General features: G+C 41.7%; 1 protein-coding gene across 6 annotated transcripts in view; it reads right to left on the bottom strand.

Moving 5' to 3' along the window:
* LOC104612984 (putative LRR receptor-like serine/threonine-protein kinase At1g06840) overlaps window positions 1-20,915 on the bottom strand; it is a 135,048-nt gene that overhangs the window by 29,936 nt on the left and 84,197 nt on the right. For all 6 annotated transcript variants that reach the window (XM_088887265.1, XM_088887264.1, XM_088887263.1 and 3 more), the window contains 4 exons: window positions 15,093-15,607; window positions 14,635-14,793; window positions 14,250-14,533; window positions 12,552-12,603 (listed from right to left, as the gene is read on the bottom strand). In XM_088887265.1, the coding sequence (XP_088743391.1) occupies window positions 12,552-12,603; window positions 14,250-14,533; window positions 14,635-14,793; window positions 15,093-15,607 (1,010 nt within the window). The remainder of the gene's footprint in view (window positions 1-12,551; window positions 12,604-14,249; window positions 14,534-14,634; window positions 14,794-15,092; window positions 15,608-20,915) is intronic.

The following is a 20,915-nucleotide window of genomic DNA, read 5'->3' as shown; positions in this document are numbered from 1 at the left end:
ACCTTTCCTTTTCAGCTAAGGCCAGCCAAGTGCCATCTCCACAAAGGGTCCTCCGAATTTGCAAGGAAACAGAAATGCACCTCAAAAATATTTAACACTCTGCCCCAAAGTCTTCACACCAACTTGCAGTGGGGAAACAAGTGATTCACAGATTCGAGGCACTGGAGCCACCTTCCAAAATTTCATAATATAGCTAGGGCTTCTGCAAACGGTATCTGATTGTCTGAATTCAAATTCGAATTTGATCCTTTTATAATTGGATAAAATATGGATCCACCCCTATCTGATTCGTTTCGATTAAAATAAGTATGCTTATATATACTTAAAATTTATATTATAACTATCAGTAAGTTGGTTTGGATGTTCTATTTTCACCAAATCATCATATGTTCAAGTTTCAGACAAGTACTTTTAAATTCATTTTGTTCATAAAATATAATTTTAGTCATTTTTAGTACAATTTATTAATAATATATTTTTTTGAGAAAAGTTAACTATTATGTTCAAAAGGGGCAAAGGGGGGGGGGGGGGGGGGGATGTACATGAGAAGATGTACAAACCATCAGGATCTCACAACTATAAAATCTCCCCACTTAAGGGGGCAAACTATTAGCACTATACAAAATATTCCTATCCACCCCAGATTTAGCCAAAAGATCCTCAATTGAGTTCAGCTCCCTTGGAATCCATCTAAAGCCGCAATGCAGAGAAGAGGTTATTTCTGAGATCTCATTGAGGAAATGACCCAACCTCCAAGGGCCCTTTTCTGGGTGGGAGGCCCAATTAATAACATTTCTGGAATCCCCCTCAATGACAACAGAATTCAGCTGCAGAGATCTAACAGTTCTCAGACCCATCACCAAAGCTCTGATTTCAGCTTCTGAAGCATCTACAGCACCAAGTGGGCCACCGTAAGCCCAAATCACAGAACCCTCTCTGTTTAAAATAACTCCCCCGATGCCAGCCACCAGTGGTTGGTTGGGAGATGATCTACAGCTGCCATCAAATCTCAGTAAGAAATCTAGATCTGGTCTTGGAGAGCTGGAGTGTCCGGGCTGATTGACAAAGTGGGAAGAATGCACAATGATAGGCAAACGGCTAGGCCCAGCACCATCCACCGGCCCACCAGCATGATACCCATGCAGCCTTATCCAGGGGACCACGCCAACAAGTTAGTTACAGTTGAGAGCCTGCCCATGTGATGTAAGGCCTATAAATAACAGAATATCAGTAAAGAGGATCACCTTTTTGAGCACCAAACCTTTCTCTTCTTCTTTTCTCTGTAGGAGGCCAGGTAGGCAGACCCTACCAAGTGGTATCAGAGCCCAGTCCTGGGCGGCGGCATGGTGGGAACCCAATCCTTTGCCAATGATGACCGTATTGAAAAGCTTGAAGGGGATATCACTGAAATCAAGGCAGCTTTCATGGCAGTCTTGGGCAAGCTGGAAAAGGCACCCATTGGCAAGAACAATGACGCTGAAGGAGAGGGGAGTAGTCAAACCAGCAATCGAAACAGGGGAACGGGGGCGATGAAGCAGACCAAAATCGCGTTTCCAAATTGCTCAGGTCAGGACCCTATACCATGGATTTACAGAGCTGAAAGGTACTTCGAGTACCATGAAACAACAAGGAAACAAAGGGTTTCGATTGCCGCCATACATCTGGAAGGAGAAGCTATTCTCTGGTTCCAGTGATTCTGTCGGTCACATCCCCAAGTGACTTGGGGCAGATTTCACAAAAGCCCTATGTGTGCAATTTGGACCCACTGGGTTTGAGAACTATGATGAGCAGCCGGCCAAATTGCGCCAGACCGGACCTGTGAGAGACTATCAGGTGGAGTCCAAGCGTCTCTGCTCCAGGGTGCAAGGGTGGCCGGAGAACACTCTATTAGGAAGCTTTATTGGGGGATTGAGCGAAGACATCCGAGTGGAAGTGAAATTCATGCAACCCCCCACTGTCATGGCTGTTGTGGGCTTGGCCAAGCTGTATGAAGAAAAGTTGGGTTGACTTAAAAGCCCACTAGTTCGACCCCAGGGACCCCTACTGAAAACACCCCCTACGGGCTGAGCTACTAACGATAAAACCGGCCCAAACCCAATTGCACTTGGTTCCCCTAGACTTGAGACCCAGGGTTTCAGGCCCAATGTTGCAGGCCTGAAGAAAAAGAGGCCTGTGTTACAACTGTGATGAACAGTTCGGCCCAAGTCATAAATGTAAGGCCCAGCAGACCTTCCTTTTGCAGAATGATGGGCCAAAGAAGGGAGAGAATTCAGAGGGGGTACTCAATGAAGACAACCCAGTTAACCTTGACATGATTTTTGGGCTTGGCCCACTTGAAATATCACTGCAAGCCCTCATTGGGCTTACTTCACCATAGACTAAGCACATTATGGGCCGACTAAAGGGTCAGGAGGTATCCATCTTGGTGGATAGCAGGAGCACTATGAACTTTATTTTTGATGATTTAGCAACTCAGCTAGGGTTAGCCATTGGACCCACCTCAAAATTCAACGTCTAGGTGGGCAATGATAGCCAATTGCCATGTGAAGGTATTTGTAGAGGGTTAGATTTGATCATCCAAGGGGAGATTTTCTAGGTAGACTTGTATACTTTGGCCTTCAGTAGGGCCGACATTGTGCTTGGGGTGTAGTGGTTGCGCCTGTTGGGTCGAGTAGTTTGCGACTGGTCCAAGTTGAACATGGAATTCCAGAGAGGGAACCAGACGATTACCTTGAGTGGGTCCCAGACATTGACCCCACAGCCGACAACCCTTAGCTCCTTACTCAAGTCCAGTTGGGGCCACAACAGGCCCACCCTAATGCTCCTGGACCATTGCCTCCCTAGCCCATGCCTGGAGTCCACACACACACCAAAGCTAACCTGGGCTATCGAGACTCCCAGATGCAAGGAATTCTGGATGAGTTTCATGAAGTTTTCAAAGAGCCGTAGGGACTCCCACCAGAAAGAATACATCACCGACAACGTTCAATCTTACCGGTACCCACATTATCGGTGCTAAGAAATTGAAAACTTAGTGTGAGACCTTCTGCAGAAGGGCTTCATTCAACCCGGCAACAGTCCATATTCCTCCCTGGTTCTAATGGTTAAAAAAGGGTGATAATTGGCGGTTTTGAGTGGATTAATGGGCATTGAACACTATCATGATCAAAGACCGATTTCCCATCCCTTTGATTGATGAGTTGTTGGACGAGCTATGGGAAGCCCGAGTTTTTTCAATGCTGGACCTCGAATCGGGTTACCATCAGATTCGAGTTCACAATGAAGATGTACACAAAATGACTTTCAAGACTCATGATGGTCGTTACGAGTTCCTGGTTATGTCGTTTGACTTATCTAATGCACCGTCGACCTTCCAGTCACTCATGAACAACATCTTTAGACCCTACCCCCGTAAATTCATTTTGGTGTTTTTTGATGATATTTTAATTTATAGTCCTAATTGGGGACAACACCTCCTACATTTGCAACTAACCTTGGATGTGTTGAGGCAAAATCAACTCTCTGCCAAGATCTCCAAGTGTGTGTTTGGACAGGGACGGATATAATACTTGGGTCACATGGTCGAAGGGGGGGGGGGGGGGGGGGGGGTGAAGGCCTATCCTAATAAGGTAGCCAGTGCACTGGGCCCAACCCACCACAGTCAAGCAGCTACAAGCCTTCCTGGGCCTAACGGGTTACTATAAACGATTCATTAGAAATTATGAGCTGATGGCAGCCCTATTGACCCAACTATTGTGAAAGGATGCCTTCCATTGGACTACAAAAGCCCAACACGCATTTGACTCTCTTAAGCAAGCAATATCGTCACTCCCACATTGACTTTGCCCGATTTTGACCAGCCCTTTGTTGTTGAATGCGACACCTCAGGTGTTGGCATCAATGTTGTCCCTGTAGTCAAATAAGACTACTAATCGGTCAAAGATTAATAAGAAAACTAAGAAGATAAGAGAAAGGGAAGGGAGAAAAGGAGAAGGGAAGAATAAGGATTCAAAGGAGAGATTTAGAAAGGGAGAGAATGCATAATCTTCTGCCCCCCTCTTTACTATTAATATTAATTCTTAAATAGAGATAAAAGGGCTGAAATAGCCTTATGCTTACATGGCAGAATTAAAAAATAATAAAAGGCTTATAAGACTCAAACTACTAATTGTAGTAAGACTGAAATAACTACTTACTATCAACTAATGACTAACATTGACTATAGACCTACGAGTACAATAGGTGGGGACCACATCAATGGTCTCTACAGTCCCCCTCAAGTTGGGAATAGATGTTTGTCATTCCCAACTTGCATAGATCTGCTTCTAACTTCTTCTTTGAAACCACCTTGGTGAGAAGATCGACAAGCTGCATGTTGGAGGTAATATAAGGCAAACTTCTTAAGATGCAACCCTTTCTCTAATAAAATGTCGATCCACTTCAATATGCTTAGTTTGTCATGTTGTACTGGATTATGGACTATATTAATAGCAACATGATTGTCATAGTACAACATTAGGGGTTTCTCATAGACAATACCCAACTCTTCAAACATTGATTTCAACCACAGTAGTTCAGCCAAACCATTTGCCATGAATCGATATTCAGCTTCAGCACTGGAACGACGACATTTTGTTTCTTACTCCTCCAAGAAACAAGATTACCTCCTACAAAAGCACAATATCTAGAGGTAGACCTTCTATCATCAACACACCCAGCCCAATCAGCATTTGTATAAACTTCTATTTTCATGTGATTATTATCCTTGAATAGTACACCTTTGCCTAGACACCTCTTCAGATATGCCAATATCCTGTCAACAAGTAGATGGGTGGTTCTAGGAGAGTGCATATACTAGCTAACAACACTGACTGCATAGCTGATGTCTGGTCGTGTGAGACAAAGATAGAGAAGTTTTCCAACTAACCATTGGAAGATAGATTTATCTTCAAGTGGCTCTCCACCTTCCGCATTGATCCTATGATTCTGTTCAATAGGTGTGTCGGCAGGCTTAATACCCAATTTTCCTGTTCCCTCCAACAAGTCAAGAACATACTTCCTTTAGGAAACAAGGATCCCATGCTTGGATTGAGCTACCTCAATACCCAAGAAATATCATAGCTCTCCTAGATCTTTTACCTCAAACTCTTGATGAAGGAGCTGCTTAAGAGACTCAATCTCACTGTTGTCACTTCCTGTTACTACTATATCATCCACATATATAGCAAGCAGGGTGAAGAATTCACTTTCTTAATAAACAAAGTGTGATCTGAATGAACCTGCACATAGCCAAACTTTTCAAGGGCTTGTCTAACTCTGTCAAACCAAGCTCTAGGTGACTGTTTTAGTCCGTACAAGGCTTTATTTAACCGGAAAATCTTCTTTCTTGTCTCTGTACTATAAAAACCAGGAGGCAACTACATGTACACTTCTTCTTGCAAGTCTCCATTGAGGAAGGTATTTTTCACATCCATTTGGAACAAGGGCCAAGAGTAACTGGCTGCAAGAGATAATAGGACTCTGATAGTGGTCATCTTTGCTACTGTTGCAAAAGTCTCCAAGTAATCTATACCATAAGTCTGAGTAAATCCCTTTGCTCAGGAGCATTAGGGTGGGCCTTATACCTTTCAATGGAACCATCAACATTATCAAAGTTCAGTTTAACCACCCTTTCCCCTTAGGTTGATCAACTAGCTCCCAGGTATTATTTCTCAGAAGGGCATCCATCTCTACCATCATTGCATCCTTCCACTCTGGAACTGACAGGACTTCTTGAACTATCTGGAAATGGGAATATCAGCAATAGATGCAAGGAAGGAGATAAATGATCATATGACAAGAACTGTGAGATACAGTGAGCTGTGGATGAGGTGCAACGGCGTTTCCCTTTACGGATTGCAATTGGGAGGTCCAGATCATCCAATGGAGGTGAGGTTTCAATAGAAGATGGTGAAGGCTCAACAATGGGGGTTCATCTGTAATAGGAGATGAAGGAGCTATAGTACCTGGATTTGGATCTGCAAAAGGAATTGGGGCTGGCCTGGACTGTTGATGACCGAAATCAGCCTGCCTCCACCATTTGTGATAAACTCTCAAATCCCGACATTTCTGGTAGCCTTCCCCATTACATCCCTCTTCACTCAATGGAACAGGTAAAGGAACTTCAGATGTGTTAATTCCAGCCTCACTAGTTTCCCCCTGAGAAGAAACCTTAGGATAATAAGGTACACCCTCAAAGAAAGTGACATCCATAGAGACAAATCTCTTCCCTGAACTTGGTTCATAGCAGCAATATCCCTTTTGAGCTTGTGCATAACTAAGGAAAATACATTTTGAGGCTTTAGGATCAAATTTGGACCGGTGAGGGTCAAGTGTATAAACAAAGCAAGTACATCCAAAGGTTTTAAGAGGAACAGAGAACAACCCTTTATCAGGATACAAAAGGGTGAATGGAGGTTTCATGTCAAGAACCCGTGAAGGAATTTAGTTGATGAGATAAATAGCTGTGAGAATAGCATCTCCCAAAAAACGTATAGGCACATTGGAGTTAAACATGAGACTTCTAGCCACCTCCAATATGTGCCTATTCTTTCTCTCAGCCAGCCCGTTCTACTGAGGGGTATGAGGGCAGGTACTCTGATGGATAATCCCATGGTCAAGGAAATACGAGGCTAGGGATGTTTTAAAGTACTCTTTCGCATTGTCGGATCTGAAAATTTTGATTTTTACCTCAAACTGGGTTAAAATCATCTGATGAAAGATACGGGTCAAGGCAGAAACCTCATCTCGAGATCGCATCAAATAAACCCAAGAAAATTGGGTGTAGTCATCAACAAATAGTAAGAAATATCTGTACCCCCCCCCCCTAGCAGTGATGTGATAAGGTCCCCAAACATTGGTATGCACAATGTCAAAAGGAATACTACTTCTCTTATTACTCAATGGATAGGTTGTTCTACAATGCTTTGTAAGCTCACAACTTTCACACTTTAAACTGGACATCTAAATAGACTCAAATAAATTAGGAAACAAGCTTTTTAAAGATCTAAAAGATAGACACCTTGTTTCTACCAGAAGACAAATGATAGGTAGCAACTAGTGAGGATAAGCCAGTCATATGATCAGATGCACCTGAGTCTATTACCCAACAATGCTTAGTATCACCTAGAGTTGAAGCATGATAAGTGGGAGGAGCTGGTGTTGTTATTGGCGGCTGAGATGATGATGCTAAATTTCCAACCTCATTTTCCAACTGGGTCAAAGCAACTCGGATAGCAACTAGTGTGTCAAGTGGTGCTGCTTTTGTGCCTGATGAAGCGATATTAGCATTCCCTTTCTTATTTATGAGTTTTGTTGGAACTAGATGAGGATGTAACTTCCAACATGTTTCTTTGGTATGCTTTGGTTTTTTGCAATGTTCACATATTAAGTCCCTCTTATCTTCCTTCATCTCTCTCCTTATCACCCCCAAAATTGGGTTTAGATGCTGTCAAGGCTGATTCAAGGGGCTGATGCAGCAACGTAACCTTCCTTCTACTCTCTTCACTGTGCACTAGAGAGTAAGCTTGAGATAAGGTCACACTTTCTCTTGTTAGAAGTTGCCGTCTCAAAATATCATACTCATAATTCAGACAAGCTAGCAACTCAAACACCCTATTAGTTTCAACCTGCTTTCTGTAGGTCTGTGCATCCTTCTGACTTTCCCACTCAAATGTTTCTAAATGATCAATCTTGTGCCACAAGTATTTCAAGACTGAAAAATAAACCGAGACTGGTTTCTCTCCTTGTTTAAGGTTATTTACTTTACATTTCAGCTCCTAGGCCCTAGCAACATTAAGGGGTTGGGAGTAAGTCTCTTTCATGATATCCCAGATTTCCTTAGTCGTTTTTGCCCATAAATAATTTTGGCTGATATGTGGCTGCATGGAGTTGCATAGCCATGTCATAACCAAATAGCTTTCTTGAACCCATTTGGCATATACTTGGTCCTCCTTGGCTGGTTCCTTCACATCCCCCAGTAAATAACTTAGCTTTCCTCTGCCCCCAATTGCCATCATGGCTGATTGGCCTCACTCCAAGTAGTTTGATCCATCAAACTTAACAGTGGTAATCTGAAAGCTACTTTCAGACATACTACCGACACCACCAGTTCCCAAAAAGCTTTCCCTTGGCCTTTAAACTCCATTCTTTGTTAAGGGTAAAAAACACTCTTTTATCACTGGGGAAGGGTAATCCCTTCCAGAAACTGCTACAACCGAACCTACTTTGGTAAAGGTCAAACAACCCAGAACAAAAAACTGCTCTGATGTTCTTTCAAGAATAAAGACACCTTGGTCTGTAAGACTAAAACTAAAAAACTGCTGTTCCAGAATTGGTCGAAGTCTAGGATTCAAGGCCTTATACCTTAGAACCAGTCGTAGGTCAAGAAACACCAAGGTCAGACCAAAATCAACTAGTCTAGGGTAAGATCTCTTCAGCCACATTTCTTAAAATCACCAGAAAAACTGATCTTTCAATAGGTCAAACACAAAAGGCAATCCAAGAAGGGAGATCCCTCAGCTGCACCTCTAAAAAACAAGAAAGAGTGATCTTTTTGATTGAGATCTCTCAGCCGCACCTCTTTGAAAACAAGAAAGAATACTCTTAATAAATCAACCTTAAAAAATAAAAAAAAAACTTACTTCAGTGGAACTCTAGCCGCCACCTTCAAAACAAATCTGAACCCTAATCTTGAAGGTTCTTTCTTTCGTCAGACTCTTCCTGATTGCTGGACATCCTCCAATGCTAGCCGCACACTGCCAACAATCTCCAAGACTCAGCCAATGGTCTTAATTTTCTGAAAACTTCCAGTCCTAGGAAATTCTTATGCAGCCGGCCATGTTAGGCTATCGCAAGAATCCCTAGGTTGGCTCTGATACCATGTAGTCAAATAAGACTACTAATAAGTCAAAGATAGAGTGTAATTAATAAGAAACCGAGAAGAGAAGAGAGAGGGAAGGGAGAAAAGGAGAAGGGGAGAGTAAGAATTCAAAGGAGAGATTTGGAAAGGGAGAGAATGCATAATCTGCCGGCCCCCTCTTTACTATTTATATTAATTCTTAAATAGAGATAAAAGGGCTGAAATATCCTTATGCTTACATGGCAGAATTAAAAATAATAAAAGACTTAAGACTCAAACTACTAATTGTAGTAAGACTGAAATAACTACTAACTATCAACTAATGACTAACACTGACTGTAGACCTATGAGTACAATAGGTGGGGACCACATCAGTGGTCTCTACAGTCCCGATGCAAGCCATTAGCTTATTTCAGTAAGGATCTCCCCCCTCGAGCAAAAAATCAGTCCACCTATGTTAAGGAACTGATGGATGTGGTCTTAGCGGTTCTCACATGGCAACACTATCTCCTCGGTCGGCGCTTCACTATCCGAACATATCAGCAAAGCCTTAAATACTTGTTGGAACAGCGCATCCTCATAGAAGAACAGAAAAAATGGGTATCAAAATGATGTGGACAGTAAGACAAGTTACATGCAGTACCTCAAGTATACAGCAATAAGCACAAGAAATACCAAGCTGAAAACAACAAAATAAGTTGGATTTTTATGGGTTTCAGACCTAAACCTGAAGTAAAACTCCTCTTGGAACAGTTCCGCTACAGTAACAATGGCAGCAAGCTGGCCTCCCACACGGACACGCAGTGATGGAGAGATTGGAAGGTGCCAAAACGGGTCGACTCCTCAAAACTCAAGCTCCCAATGCTTGAAAACCCTAGCTGGGGCTGAGATACAGCTCAAACAAGAGAGAAAGAACCAAAAGACCCCTACAGAAACAACCCCCTTCTCTTTTATAAGACTCACTAGCTTGCTGGACAAGCTAGTTAAAATATTTACACATAAGCCCGTAGAATGTTTCCCTCTCACTAACAACTCCTTAGGAACAAAACTAACTTCAAATGAACACCTAAAAGATAACTTTTGTTACAAAAAGACCCAAGAGACCAAAACCCAACAGAAATGCACCCAACTACCCCTGACCAAAAACCTAACTTATAAAATAACGAAAATACCCCTGGTCCTAAACTGTCAACAAAGCTACCCAAAGACAACAATTTGGGATCCCACTACAAAAAACATGAAAAACAGAATACATTCACACATTTCTTTTTTTTTTTCCTTTTTTCTTCTTTTTTTGCCTCATCACAAAATTATTAGGGTTTGATTACATAATAGAATACAAAACCAGGGCTTCCAACCGGGTAGCAGACGCCCTGTCAAGGCAAGATGAGTTACAGGTGATGGTTGAAATCAGACCGGCTTATCTATTATTGGAAGCCCTTAAACAAGAGGCTTTGGTCAATCCAGAACTAGAGAACATCAAGAAGAAATGGGCTGAGGATCCGATCCAAATGCCCAGTTACTCGTTGAAGGATTCCTTATACTATAAGGGGATGTTAGTCCTACCACCAAAATCCCCACATCTGAAGGATCCCCTGCAGCTTTTTCACTCGTCCCCGAAAGTCGGCCACTCAGGAGTATTGAGAACTTACCAGCACATTGCAACTCATTACTACTGGAAAGGGATTAGGAAACAGGTCCAACACTTTGTGGCCACCTGTCCAACTTGTCAGCAGCAGAAATACGACACTCAGCAACCTGCCAGACTTCCTCAACCTCTCAAGATACCTGATGAAGTCTGGGAGGATCTCACCATGGACTTCATCATAGGACTGCCGCCCTCACAAGGCAAGACTGTAATAATGGTGGTGGTGGACAGGCTAAGCAAATATGCCCATTTTGCTACTCTGTCTCACCCATTCATAGCGGCACAGGCTTGTTTGTTAGAAACATTACCAAGTTGCATAGGACACTAAAGTCCATTGTCTCCGATCGGGATCCTCTATTCATGGGAAAGTTTTGCCAGGAATATTTTAAAATTCAGGGAACCCATTTCGCACATTCCACCAGCTATCATCCCTAGTCCGACGGGCAAACGGAAGTCGTTAACAGATGCATTGAAACTTACCAGAGGTGCTTCGCTGGACAGAGACCAAAACAGTGGCTGAAATGGTTACCGTGGGCTGAGGTATGGTACAACTCCACTTACCATGTGATCACGGGTATGATGCCGTTCAGGGCTTTGTACAGGAGGGACCCTCCCACTATTCTCCCCTACGAATCAGGTTCTACATCAATGGCTGCAGTGGATGAATACCTCTCTAGCAGAGACTTAATCTTACAAGAATTTAAAAGAAACTTACAAAGAGCTCAACAGGTTATGAAGGCTACCTATGATCACAAACATCGACCATTGGAATTCCAGTTAGGTGACATGGATTACTTGAAGCTGCACCCCTATCAACAGACTACGGTGGCTAAACGTGCTTGGCAGAAATTGGCACCTAAGTACTAAGGTTCCTTCAAGATCCTAGAAAGAGTCGACACAATCGCCTACAAGCTCAAACTGCAAGCCTCTTCCAAGCTCCAACCAGTTTTTCATATATCCCTACTCAAGAAACACATTGGCAACATAGAGAAATCTCATACCACTCTTCCAGCTTTCTCTGAGGAAGGAATTATGATCATAGAGCCCAACAAGTTGATTGATTTCCATTGGGTTCGCAAGGTGAAGTACTACATAGAAGCAGCTTTGGTTGTGTGGAGCAACCTGCCTGAAGAAGAAGCAACTTGGGAGGAATATGCTCGCCTTCAGCAAGAATTTCCCCACATCAACCTTGAGGACAAGGTCAGTTTCAAGGAGGGGGGGAGTTAATAGGCAAACGGCTAGGCCCAGCACCACCCATCGGCCCACCAGCATGATACCCATGCAGCCTTATCCGAAGACCTATGTGAGGGGACCACGCCAGCAAGTTAGTTACAATTGAGAGCCTGCCCATGTGATGTAAGGCCTATAAATAACAGAATATCAGTAAAGAGGATCACCTTTTTGAGCACCAAACCTTTCTTTTATTCATCCTAGCAAACTTGTAAAAAATTCTCTTGCAAAAGGTTTTACCTCTTGAACCCATATTGCAAGAAGGCCAATGATTAAAGGAGCTTGCCACACTATTGGGAGGAGCCCAATAGAAACTAGCACCAAACATCATATCAAGGAAGTATTGCCAAAGAGAATGAACCACCTCACAATTAATTAGTGACTAGTTGAATCACCATCCTTCATGCACATGACACCATATTTTGATTGTTTTTAGTCTAATTCATTTATGCAATTTAATATCCAATTATAATCTGAATTTGATTCAAACCCACTAGATATCCGGTGGATATGGTCCAATTCAATTTTGAATATAAATTAACCAAATTTGGATCTACCTATATCCAATTTTATTCAATCCATTTACAACCCTAAATATGTCTTAAAATCTTATTGTCATCATAATTAATTTATATCATATAAAATTATTCTAAACTAAAGCATCAAGAAACAGATCTTCTAGTAATGATGCATCAACAAACAGAAGTATGGTGGCAGGGATTAGATGGTATGAATAATGTAGAAAAAACATGGAATGGATGTAAAAGGAGTTACCACAAAGCCAATCTCTAAGTGTCCCATTAGGCATGAATTCATAAATCAACATCTGCACATACACCAATGGCACTGGCAGATGAATAAGTTTCCCCTCCAATAGAAGCCAAAAAGAATCTTTAAAGGCATCAGAACTTTCAGTCATTCTACACTTATTTAATTTAGAACATAAAAACAGCACCCATCCAAGTACATATATGTAGTATAGAGGCATGCTTAGGAAACCTAAAATTTTTCACCATGCTCATATTGCATTGGGAAAGACAAAGATAAATACCATAAACTAAGGTACTAAGCTTAGTGTATCACCATTATCAACATCAAAGAGTAGTATTGTGATAAAAGATCACAGATTATTTCTTTTACTCTCACCAGATCAGTAATAATGTATGAAATTCTGGAGAGCCATTTTTTTTTATCAAAAGAAATGCACAAAACAATAAATAAATGGCTTTGTCTTTCTGACATAAAACCCCAGTGAAGCAACAAAGCAACGCTTGTGGATAGCTCAATGCAAATAAACATGAAATTTAAATTTGGTTATGCTAATCAACTTCCGCATTATTACTACTACTACTACTTACCAACAACAACAACCATGAAAGCCGAAGGGAATCTCTCAAATAAGAAAGCCAACCCGTAACAGTACCAACAGGTATAAAAACTAGAGAAATCTAATCTGGGTGAGAGCAACCAATATATTCTGCTCTCCCCACGCTGTTGAAGTCGAAGTTGGATATATCTGCATTGGTATAATATCTAGATCAGATCAAATAATTCGGTTGTGTATTTTCATTTGAGTCTGGGACCTGGGTTTTCCATTTAAGATCTTTTTGTGCTCTGTGTGAGAGGGAGAGAGTTAGTTGGAGTGAGGATGGAGTGCCATACCAGTGGCTGACAATGTGTCAAGGATAGTGGATGAAGAATTGCCAAAGGAAGGCAGTGAGTTATTTCATTGCAATGCCATGAGACCAGAGACAGCTAGAGGATGATTCAGAAGAAGGTGGAGAAAGGGAAAGGGCTTTCCTTGGAGGAAAAGATGGAAGTGAAAAGGAAGTTTGGTAGTGTGGAAGTGAGAGATAGGAAGGGCAGAAGTAAAAAGTGACAGCTCATGCGGTGTGGCTTAGTTGATAGGGAGGTAGTTGTCTCGATAGAGTTGAGTCATTCATTTAGTGGGCTGAAATGGTAAAGCTTGTACTAAATTGTACTCTTTTTTTTTAAGGCAAAATACCTCCATATCATTTTTTAAGAAAATGAAATGCAGCTTATTTTTCATGTATAATATTAATGAATGATTCCTTACGACGTGCAACACAAAGGAGCTAATATTCAAAGTTATAAGTCAATCACTTAGACCATGACTGAAAGCATAAGAGAGAATGTTTTATGTTTCTCACTCTTTATGGCAAGAACCTGAGGTGCCAAAATGTGTGTTGTGCTTGATTTTTGTGTCATTTTAAAGATTATTTGATAATACCAAACTCAACCCAGCCTTAATCCCAACTATTTGGGGTTGGCTACACAAATATTGTCCTGCCATTTTGCTCTAACAAGATCCACATTATCAGAAAAATTATTTGACTATCCATGCAAAAGTTCAAGATCATGAAATGTAATCACGTCCAGTCCAAACTAATTCACAGGCCAGGGGAAAAAGAAGTTAAGCATCTAATAGTTCATAAATAGCATACATCATACCTGTTCCTCTTGTTCATCACAATATCCAATCAATGAAACAAGGTTTCGGTGATGCAACCTTGACAACAATTCTATCTCTGTCAAGAATTCTTTTTGACCCTGTAAGGAACCTCTTTCTGCACGTTTTATGGCTACAGTTGTGTTGTCTGCTAGAATGCCTTTGTAGACCTTTCCATACCCTCCTTGGCCAACTTCACTTGAGATACTGAAATTGCCTGTGGCTAGTTGCATTTCTTTAAATGTGAAGAATCTGACACCATCCATTTTGACTGTAATTTTTGATGCTGAAAAAAACAACATTAAAGACTTTCACACCCATAAAAGTCAATGTATTAAATATTTTACTATAACCATCAATTTAATTTGTAGTACAAAGGGGGCTTACACAGATTCTTGCTTGACATCCTGTAATGGTGTCTAATTTTTCTTTTCGCAACAACCATTGCAATAACTGCAGTTATCATGATTGCACAAGCAGTGGACCCTAACACAATGGCAGCCAATGCTCCCTTGCTTATCCTAGATTCACGAGACCCAAGATTCACTGTAACAGTAAGATCAATCATAACTATCAATTTGGTAATGTTAAATAAATGTAGATGTGTAATCACAGAAGGATGAATACAGAATTTGAATGGGTGTGAAGACCCATGATCAATCATAACTATCATTGTGGTTGATGGCAACAATTTGTGGCTTCTATCTTTCTTATAGAAAATAACTGGTAAGTTGGTACATTTGACTCTTGAGAAATAACATAGTAAGTCAATTTACAAACAAGGTGTATAGTTTTAGAAAAAAAGTTAAACTCAAAAAAGATAGTCTTGAGAACATACGACATACCATTTGAATAAGGTCCTGTGAGGATGAAGTTGAGCAGTTCATATGGTCCAAACAAGTCACTACCAGGAAATTCCCATGTTGTGAATATGCCTCTAATTCGTAGAATCTCACTTGTATTAAACTTGTGTGAATTACCATAAACCATAGGGAAAAACTTTAAAAGCATCTCTAGCCTAGGACCTTGTTGCCAAATAAATGAATCGATTGATATCTGATAAAGGTCCAAATTGAGACTATTGGCCAGATAATCCTTGAAAAGGTCCAAATATGGAGGAAAATAAGAGAAGCTAGGGCTTTTCAGACGATATCTAACTACAATAGGTGCTGCACAAAGACATGGCACAGGAGATGTTGGAACATATTCATAGAAAGCATCTCCAGGGCATGCGTGAATTCGACAAGTGCCTGTCGTATTGTTTGACCTTCCAGGTGTCTCATCACTTATAGCTTCAGATTCACAGAACTGGATCACATTTTGTTTGTTCACATTGTTGCAGACAGGATTCCCTTGAAGCCTGGACCATCAATGTAGTGAAGGCAATCAAGCTAGTTTCAATGGAAGAAACATGGAAAATTTAAAGGAAGAACTTAGGGAAAGTAGTTTTCCATTAATTAAGAATCCAGTCTGAAGAAATCAAATTTGTTTGGACTACAAAGGTCAACTTAAAGCATAAGACAACTCTTGCCGATCATATATAGATATATCAAAGAAGGTAGAATATAATTGATTGAAGAATGTAATGACCATTATTACCCATGAAATATAGCAATTGTATGACAAAGTATTTTGAAATTTGAACATCATTTATAGTTTTTTGGTAGTAACTAAAAAAATATTGAAATAAAAGTAAAGGTAAATCAAAACAGTGACAACAGATCACCGCCGCCCCCCCCCCCCCCAAAAAAAAAAAATGCTAACCAGAAATCAGCCTTATACATTGTTGGATTGAAGTCTTTGTATGTATGAGTATTCGGCTGATAAGAGTTCTTATTAGCCTATACTTATGTTTAAGTTGTCCTGTACTGGGCCTATGTTAATGGGCCTAATCCTGTTTAATGTTTTAAGTTGTCTGGGTGTCCCATCACTAATCAGGGGCATTCCAGTAACTTCCTGTATCATTGTACTACATCATAATATAAATAATAGTACTGTCGACTGAGCTATTCAGTTCGACATTCACAGCATATTAGTGGTGTTCTTCTCCTCTCCTCTACTTCAAGTACAGCTCTCAAGATAACATGGTATCAGAGCACTAGCTTCTCTTTGGTTTCAGCCGGCGCACTACTCTCTCTTCTCTTGCTATTCTTTCCATCTTCTTTCTTCTTTTCTGGGTTGCTGAAAAAACTAGGGTTGTAAGAGAACAAAGCAGATTCGAACCTAGGGTTTCCCTTGGTTGTAGGGCTCAAGGGAGGTAAGGCCCAGAAGTGGATGTCTTACTAGGTTCTTCTTTCAGCAAATAGTAGCTATTTGGCTACTAAGAGAGGTCTGTATAGGACAGACCTAGTTGAGGACTGATTTCAGTAGTCCTAGCCCTAGCCGAAAGGGGGAGAGCTTCTCCACAACTGCAGCTTCGAAGCCCCAGCAAAACCAGCATAGCACAGTGGTAAACAGCTCTATGTTCAGGTTGGTTATCAGTCCGGAACCTCTCACCACTGCTGTACTCGAACTGCTTCAGCTCAAGTGAAGATTACCTAGGAGCTGCCAGCTCCAGATTGTCCAGCACTGTGAAACCTAGTTGAGGACTGATGTCAGCAGTCCTAATATTGGCCGGAAGGAGGGACACTCTCCTTACAGTTGCAGTACTCGAAGTTCAAGTGGAGTCTGCATAGCACAATAGTTGAGAACCCTTAGTTTCAGGTCGGTTACCAGCCCAGAACTCCTTGCTTGCTGCTGTAACTGAACTGCTTCAGAACCTGCTGTGATCACTTCGGCCAATCAGAATCTGCTCCAGAACTGGTTCAGAACCTTCAGAATTGCTTCGGCTAGTCTTAATCAGTGTCACCTACACAGCGGCTGCAATCAAGATGTCTCCAATATCTAGAGAAGTTTCTTCTAGGGATAACAGGCCTGCGGCAAGTGGGAATCTTGTCACCAACAACAATGGTGACAACTCACAGAATACTCCAACAGCATCTTCTTCTCCTATGGGACAGGTTGCTGATTCCTCTGGAACTGGTGCTTTGGGCTTCACTGCTAGTGAGGTAGAGGTCCTTAGCAGGGCATTAGCCCGTCTAAGGAATAATTCTTTTGCTTCTACATCTCTTGCCAGATCAGGTACAGCCTCTGCCTTCAGTGCCACTGGCTCTATTGACTCTACTTCTTGGGTTATTGATTCCGGTGCTACTGACCACATGACACATATGTCTTCCCTATTCTCCTCATATCATTTGTTGTCTGGTCAGGATAAGATGAGAGTTGCTGGCGGGTCTTTCTCCACTATCTCTAGAAAGGAAATGGTTGACCTAAGCAAGGACCTCTCTCTTAAATCAGTTTTACATGTTCCCAGTCTCACCTCAAATCTTTTGTCTGTTTCAAAACTTACCAAAAATTTGAATTGTAGTATAACCTTTTTTCCTACTCATTGTGTCTTCCAGGACAGATTGACAAGGAGAACGATTGGGTGCGGTCATGAGTATGGAGGACTCTACTATCTTGATGCAGACATCGGTTCAACCTTACAAGCATCTGCTGGTAGTAGTCCGGAGAGTGTGGAGTCAAAGGCTAAGTTGCATCTTTGGCATGCTAGGCTAGGTCATGTGTCTCTCTCTTCATTAGAAATGTTGTTTCCCGAACTGTTTAAGGGCATTTCAAGTCAGAGTTTAACCTGTGAAGTATGTCAAGTGTCAAAACAATGTAGAACTGTGTATCCAATTTCCAGTAATGAAATTTGTGCTCCTTTTGATTTGGTTCATTCTGATGTCTGGGGCCCTTCACCCATTGTTTCTTTTGATGGCTTCCGGTACTTCATTAGATTTATTGACCACTACTCTCAATGCACATGGATCTACCTGTTAAAAGGACAGGATGAAGTACCACGGATAACTATGGCATTTTGCAAGATGATCGAAACACAGTTTAATAAGAAGATTAAGCAATTCAGGTCAGACAATGCTGCTGAATACTTTGAAAAATCCTTGAACTTATTCATGGAAGATGCTGGCATACTACATCAGTCATCCTGTGCTAATACCCCTTAGCAGAATGGGGTTGCTGAGCGCAAGAATAGACATCTATTGGAGATAGCTCGAGCCTTACTATTCTAGCACAAAGTCCCCAAGCAATACTGGTCTCAAGCGGTACTTACTGCATCACATTTGATAAATCGGATGCCATCTAAGGTGTTGGGTATGAAAACCCCTTTCTCTGTTTTGTGTCCCACTCTTCCAGATTTTTCCCTTCCTCCTTGGGTCTTTGGCTGTCTATGTTTCATACATGTGAAGGATCCAAAGAAGACCAAGCTGGATCCTAAGGCTACAAAGGGAATATTCCTGGGGTACTCTCCTACACAAAAGGGTTACAAGTGTTATAACCCTGTCTCCAAGAGAAAGTGTGTCACTAGGGATGTGGTCTTCCTTGAGTCTCAACCCTATTTTCAGTCTTCTCAGAATCCTCTTCAAGGGGAGACTAGTGGGATGGAAGAGGATTCTCATTCTCCCTCCTTTTTTGTTCCTCTATCTACCTCGGGTCTTCCATCCTCTCCTCCTACTCCTTGTTGTGGCATTCCAGGTCAACCCAGTGAGGCTCCCACTGTGCCGGTTACCTCTCCTGATGCTGCAGATGTTCCTGAAGGCTCCAGTAGACAACAGAAAGAGATACTTACATACAACAAAAGAAAAAGGGGCCCTCAATCTCATGATAGCAACCAGCTGGACTCGGATCAACCTGTCTCTACAATCCAAGGTAATTCCAACTCACATACTTCTGATTTGGATCTTCCTATTGCTCTCCGTAAGCCTATTCGCTCTTGCACCACCCAGCACCCCATTGCTGATTTTGTTTCTTACTCACATTTATCTCCTGCCTATCACTCCTTTGTGTTTGCTCTTTCCTCTGTGCGTGTTCCTTCTAGGTACTCAGAGGCTGTGTTTGATCCAAGGTGGAAAGAAGCTATGAATGAAGAGATGAAAGTCCTAATGAAAGCAAGAACTTGGGAATTAGTGGATCTGCCAGAGGGGAAGAGCACTGTTGGGTGCAAGTGGGTGTTTACTGTAAAGCACAGGGAGGACGGGTCCATTGAAAGGTACAAGGCCAGACTTGTGGCAAAGGGGTTCATTCAAAAAGAAGGGATTGACTACAAAGAAACCTTTGCCCCAGTAGCAAAGCTCAACACAATTCGGGTTCTATTGTCACTTGCAACAAATTTTTCATGGGAACTTCATCAGCTGGATGTGAAGAATGCCTTCTTAAATGGTGACCTTCATGAAGAGGTAGTTATGGAACCTCCACCAGGCTATGGTTTTGGTAGAAAGGTGTGTAAACTGAGGAAAGCATTATATGGGTTGAAGCAATCTCCCCGTGCATGGTTTGAGAGGCTTTGTGGGGCCATGAAGAAAGTGGGGTACATTCAGAGTGGTGCAGACCATACCTTGTTCATAAGGAGACAGGATAGCAAACTTACTGCACTCATTGTTTATGTAGATGATATGGTAATAACTGGGAATGACTTGGAAGAGATAAAAAGACTGAAGGAGTTTCTAGCTTCGGAATTTGAGATCAAAAACTTGGGTCATTTGAGATATTTTCTTGGGATTGAGGTTGCCAGGTCAAGAGAGGGAATCTACATATGTCAGCGGAAGTATGTCCTTGACCTCCTAAAGGAAACAGGCATGATGGGGTGCAGGCCAGCAGATATTCCAATAGAACAGAACCATGGCCTGCAGGAATCAGTAGGGGAGGACTACTGTGATAGAGAGAGATACCAAAAATTGGTAGGGAAGCTGATATACTTATCCCTCACTCGGCCAGATATTGCTTATGTTGTGCATGTTGTCAGTCAATTTATGCACTCTCCAAAGATCCCTCATATGAAAGCAGTTGAAAGGATTCTCAGGTACTTGAAGACTTGCCCAGGAAAGGGAATTCTCTTCAGGAAAAACAATAGAATTGAAATTGAAGCCTACACTGATGCAGATTGGGTTGGGTCTGTTGGAGACAGGAAGTCAACCTTGGGTTACTGTACATTTGTGGGAGGAAACTTGGTCACATGGCGCAGTAAGAAGCAGAATGTAGTGGCTAGATCAAGTGCAGAAACAGAATATCGAGCTATGGCCCACGGGGTTGCTGAACTCTATGGCTCAGAACTCTTCTTAATGAACTTGGAATTAAGGTTGAAGGTCCTCTCAGGCTGTATTGTGACAATAAAGCTTCCATCAACATTGCCAACAATCCCATGCAACATGACAGGACAAAACATATTGAGATTGATCGGCACTTTGTTAGAGAAAGAATTGTCTCGGGTGAACTCTGTGTGCCTTATACTCCATCTGAGATGCAAATTGCAAATGTACTGACTAAAGGGTTGGCAGCAGCAAAGTTTAGGGACATGCTTGGCAAGCTAAACATGATTGATATCCATGCTTAGCTTGAGGGGGAGTGTTGGATTGAAGTCTTTGTATGTATGAGTATTCGGCTGATAAGAGTTCTTATTAGCCTATACTTAAGTTAAGTTGTCCTGTACTGGGCCTAATCCTGTTTAATGTTTTAAGTTGTCTGGGTGTCCCATCACTAATCAGGGGCATTCCAGTAACTTCCTGTATCATTGTACTACATCATAATATAAATAATAGTACTGTCGACTGAGCTATTCAGTTCGACATTCATAG

This window comes from Nelumbo nucifera, chromosome 5, assembly GCF_055504915.1.
Source record: "Nelumbo nucifera cultivar China Antique chromosome 5, China Antique-T2T, whole genome shotgun sequence".
NCBI lineage: Eukaryota > Viridiplantae > Streptophyta > Magnoliopsida > Proteales > Nelumbonaceae > Nelumbo > Nelumbo nucifera.
Note: the sequence above shows the minus strand (reverse complement) of the source record. Positions and strands in the feature narration are given on the sequence as shown.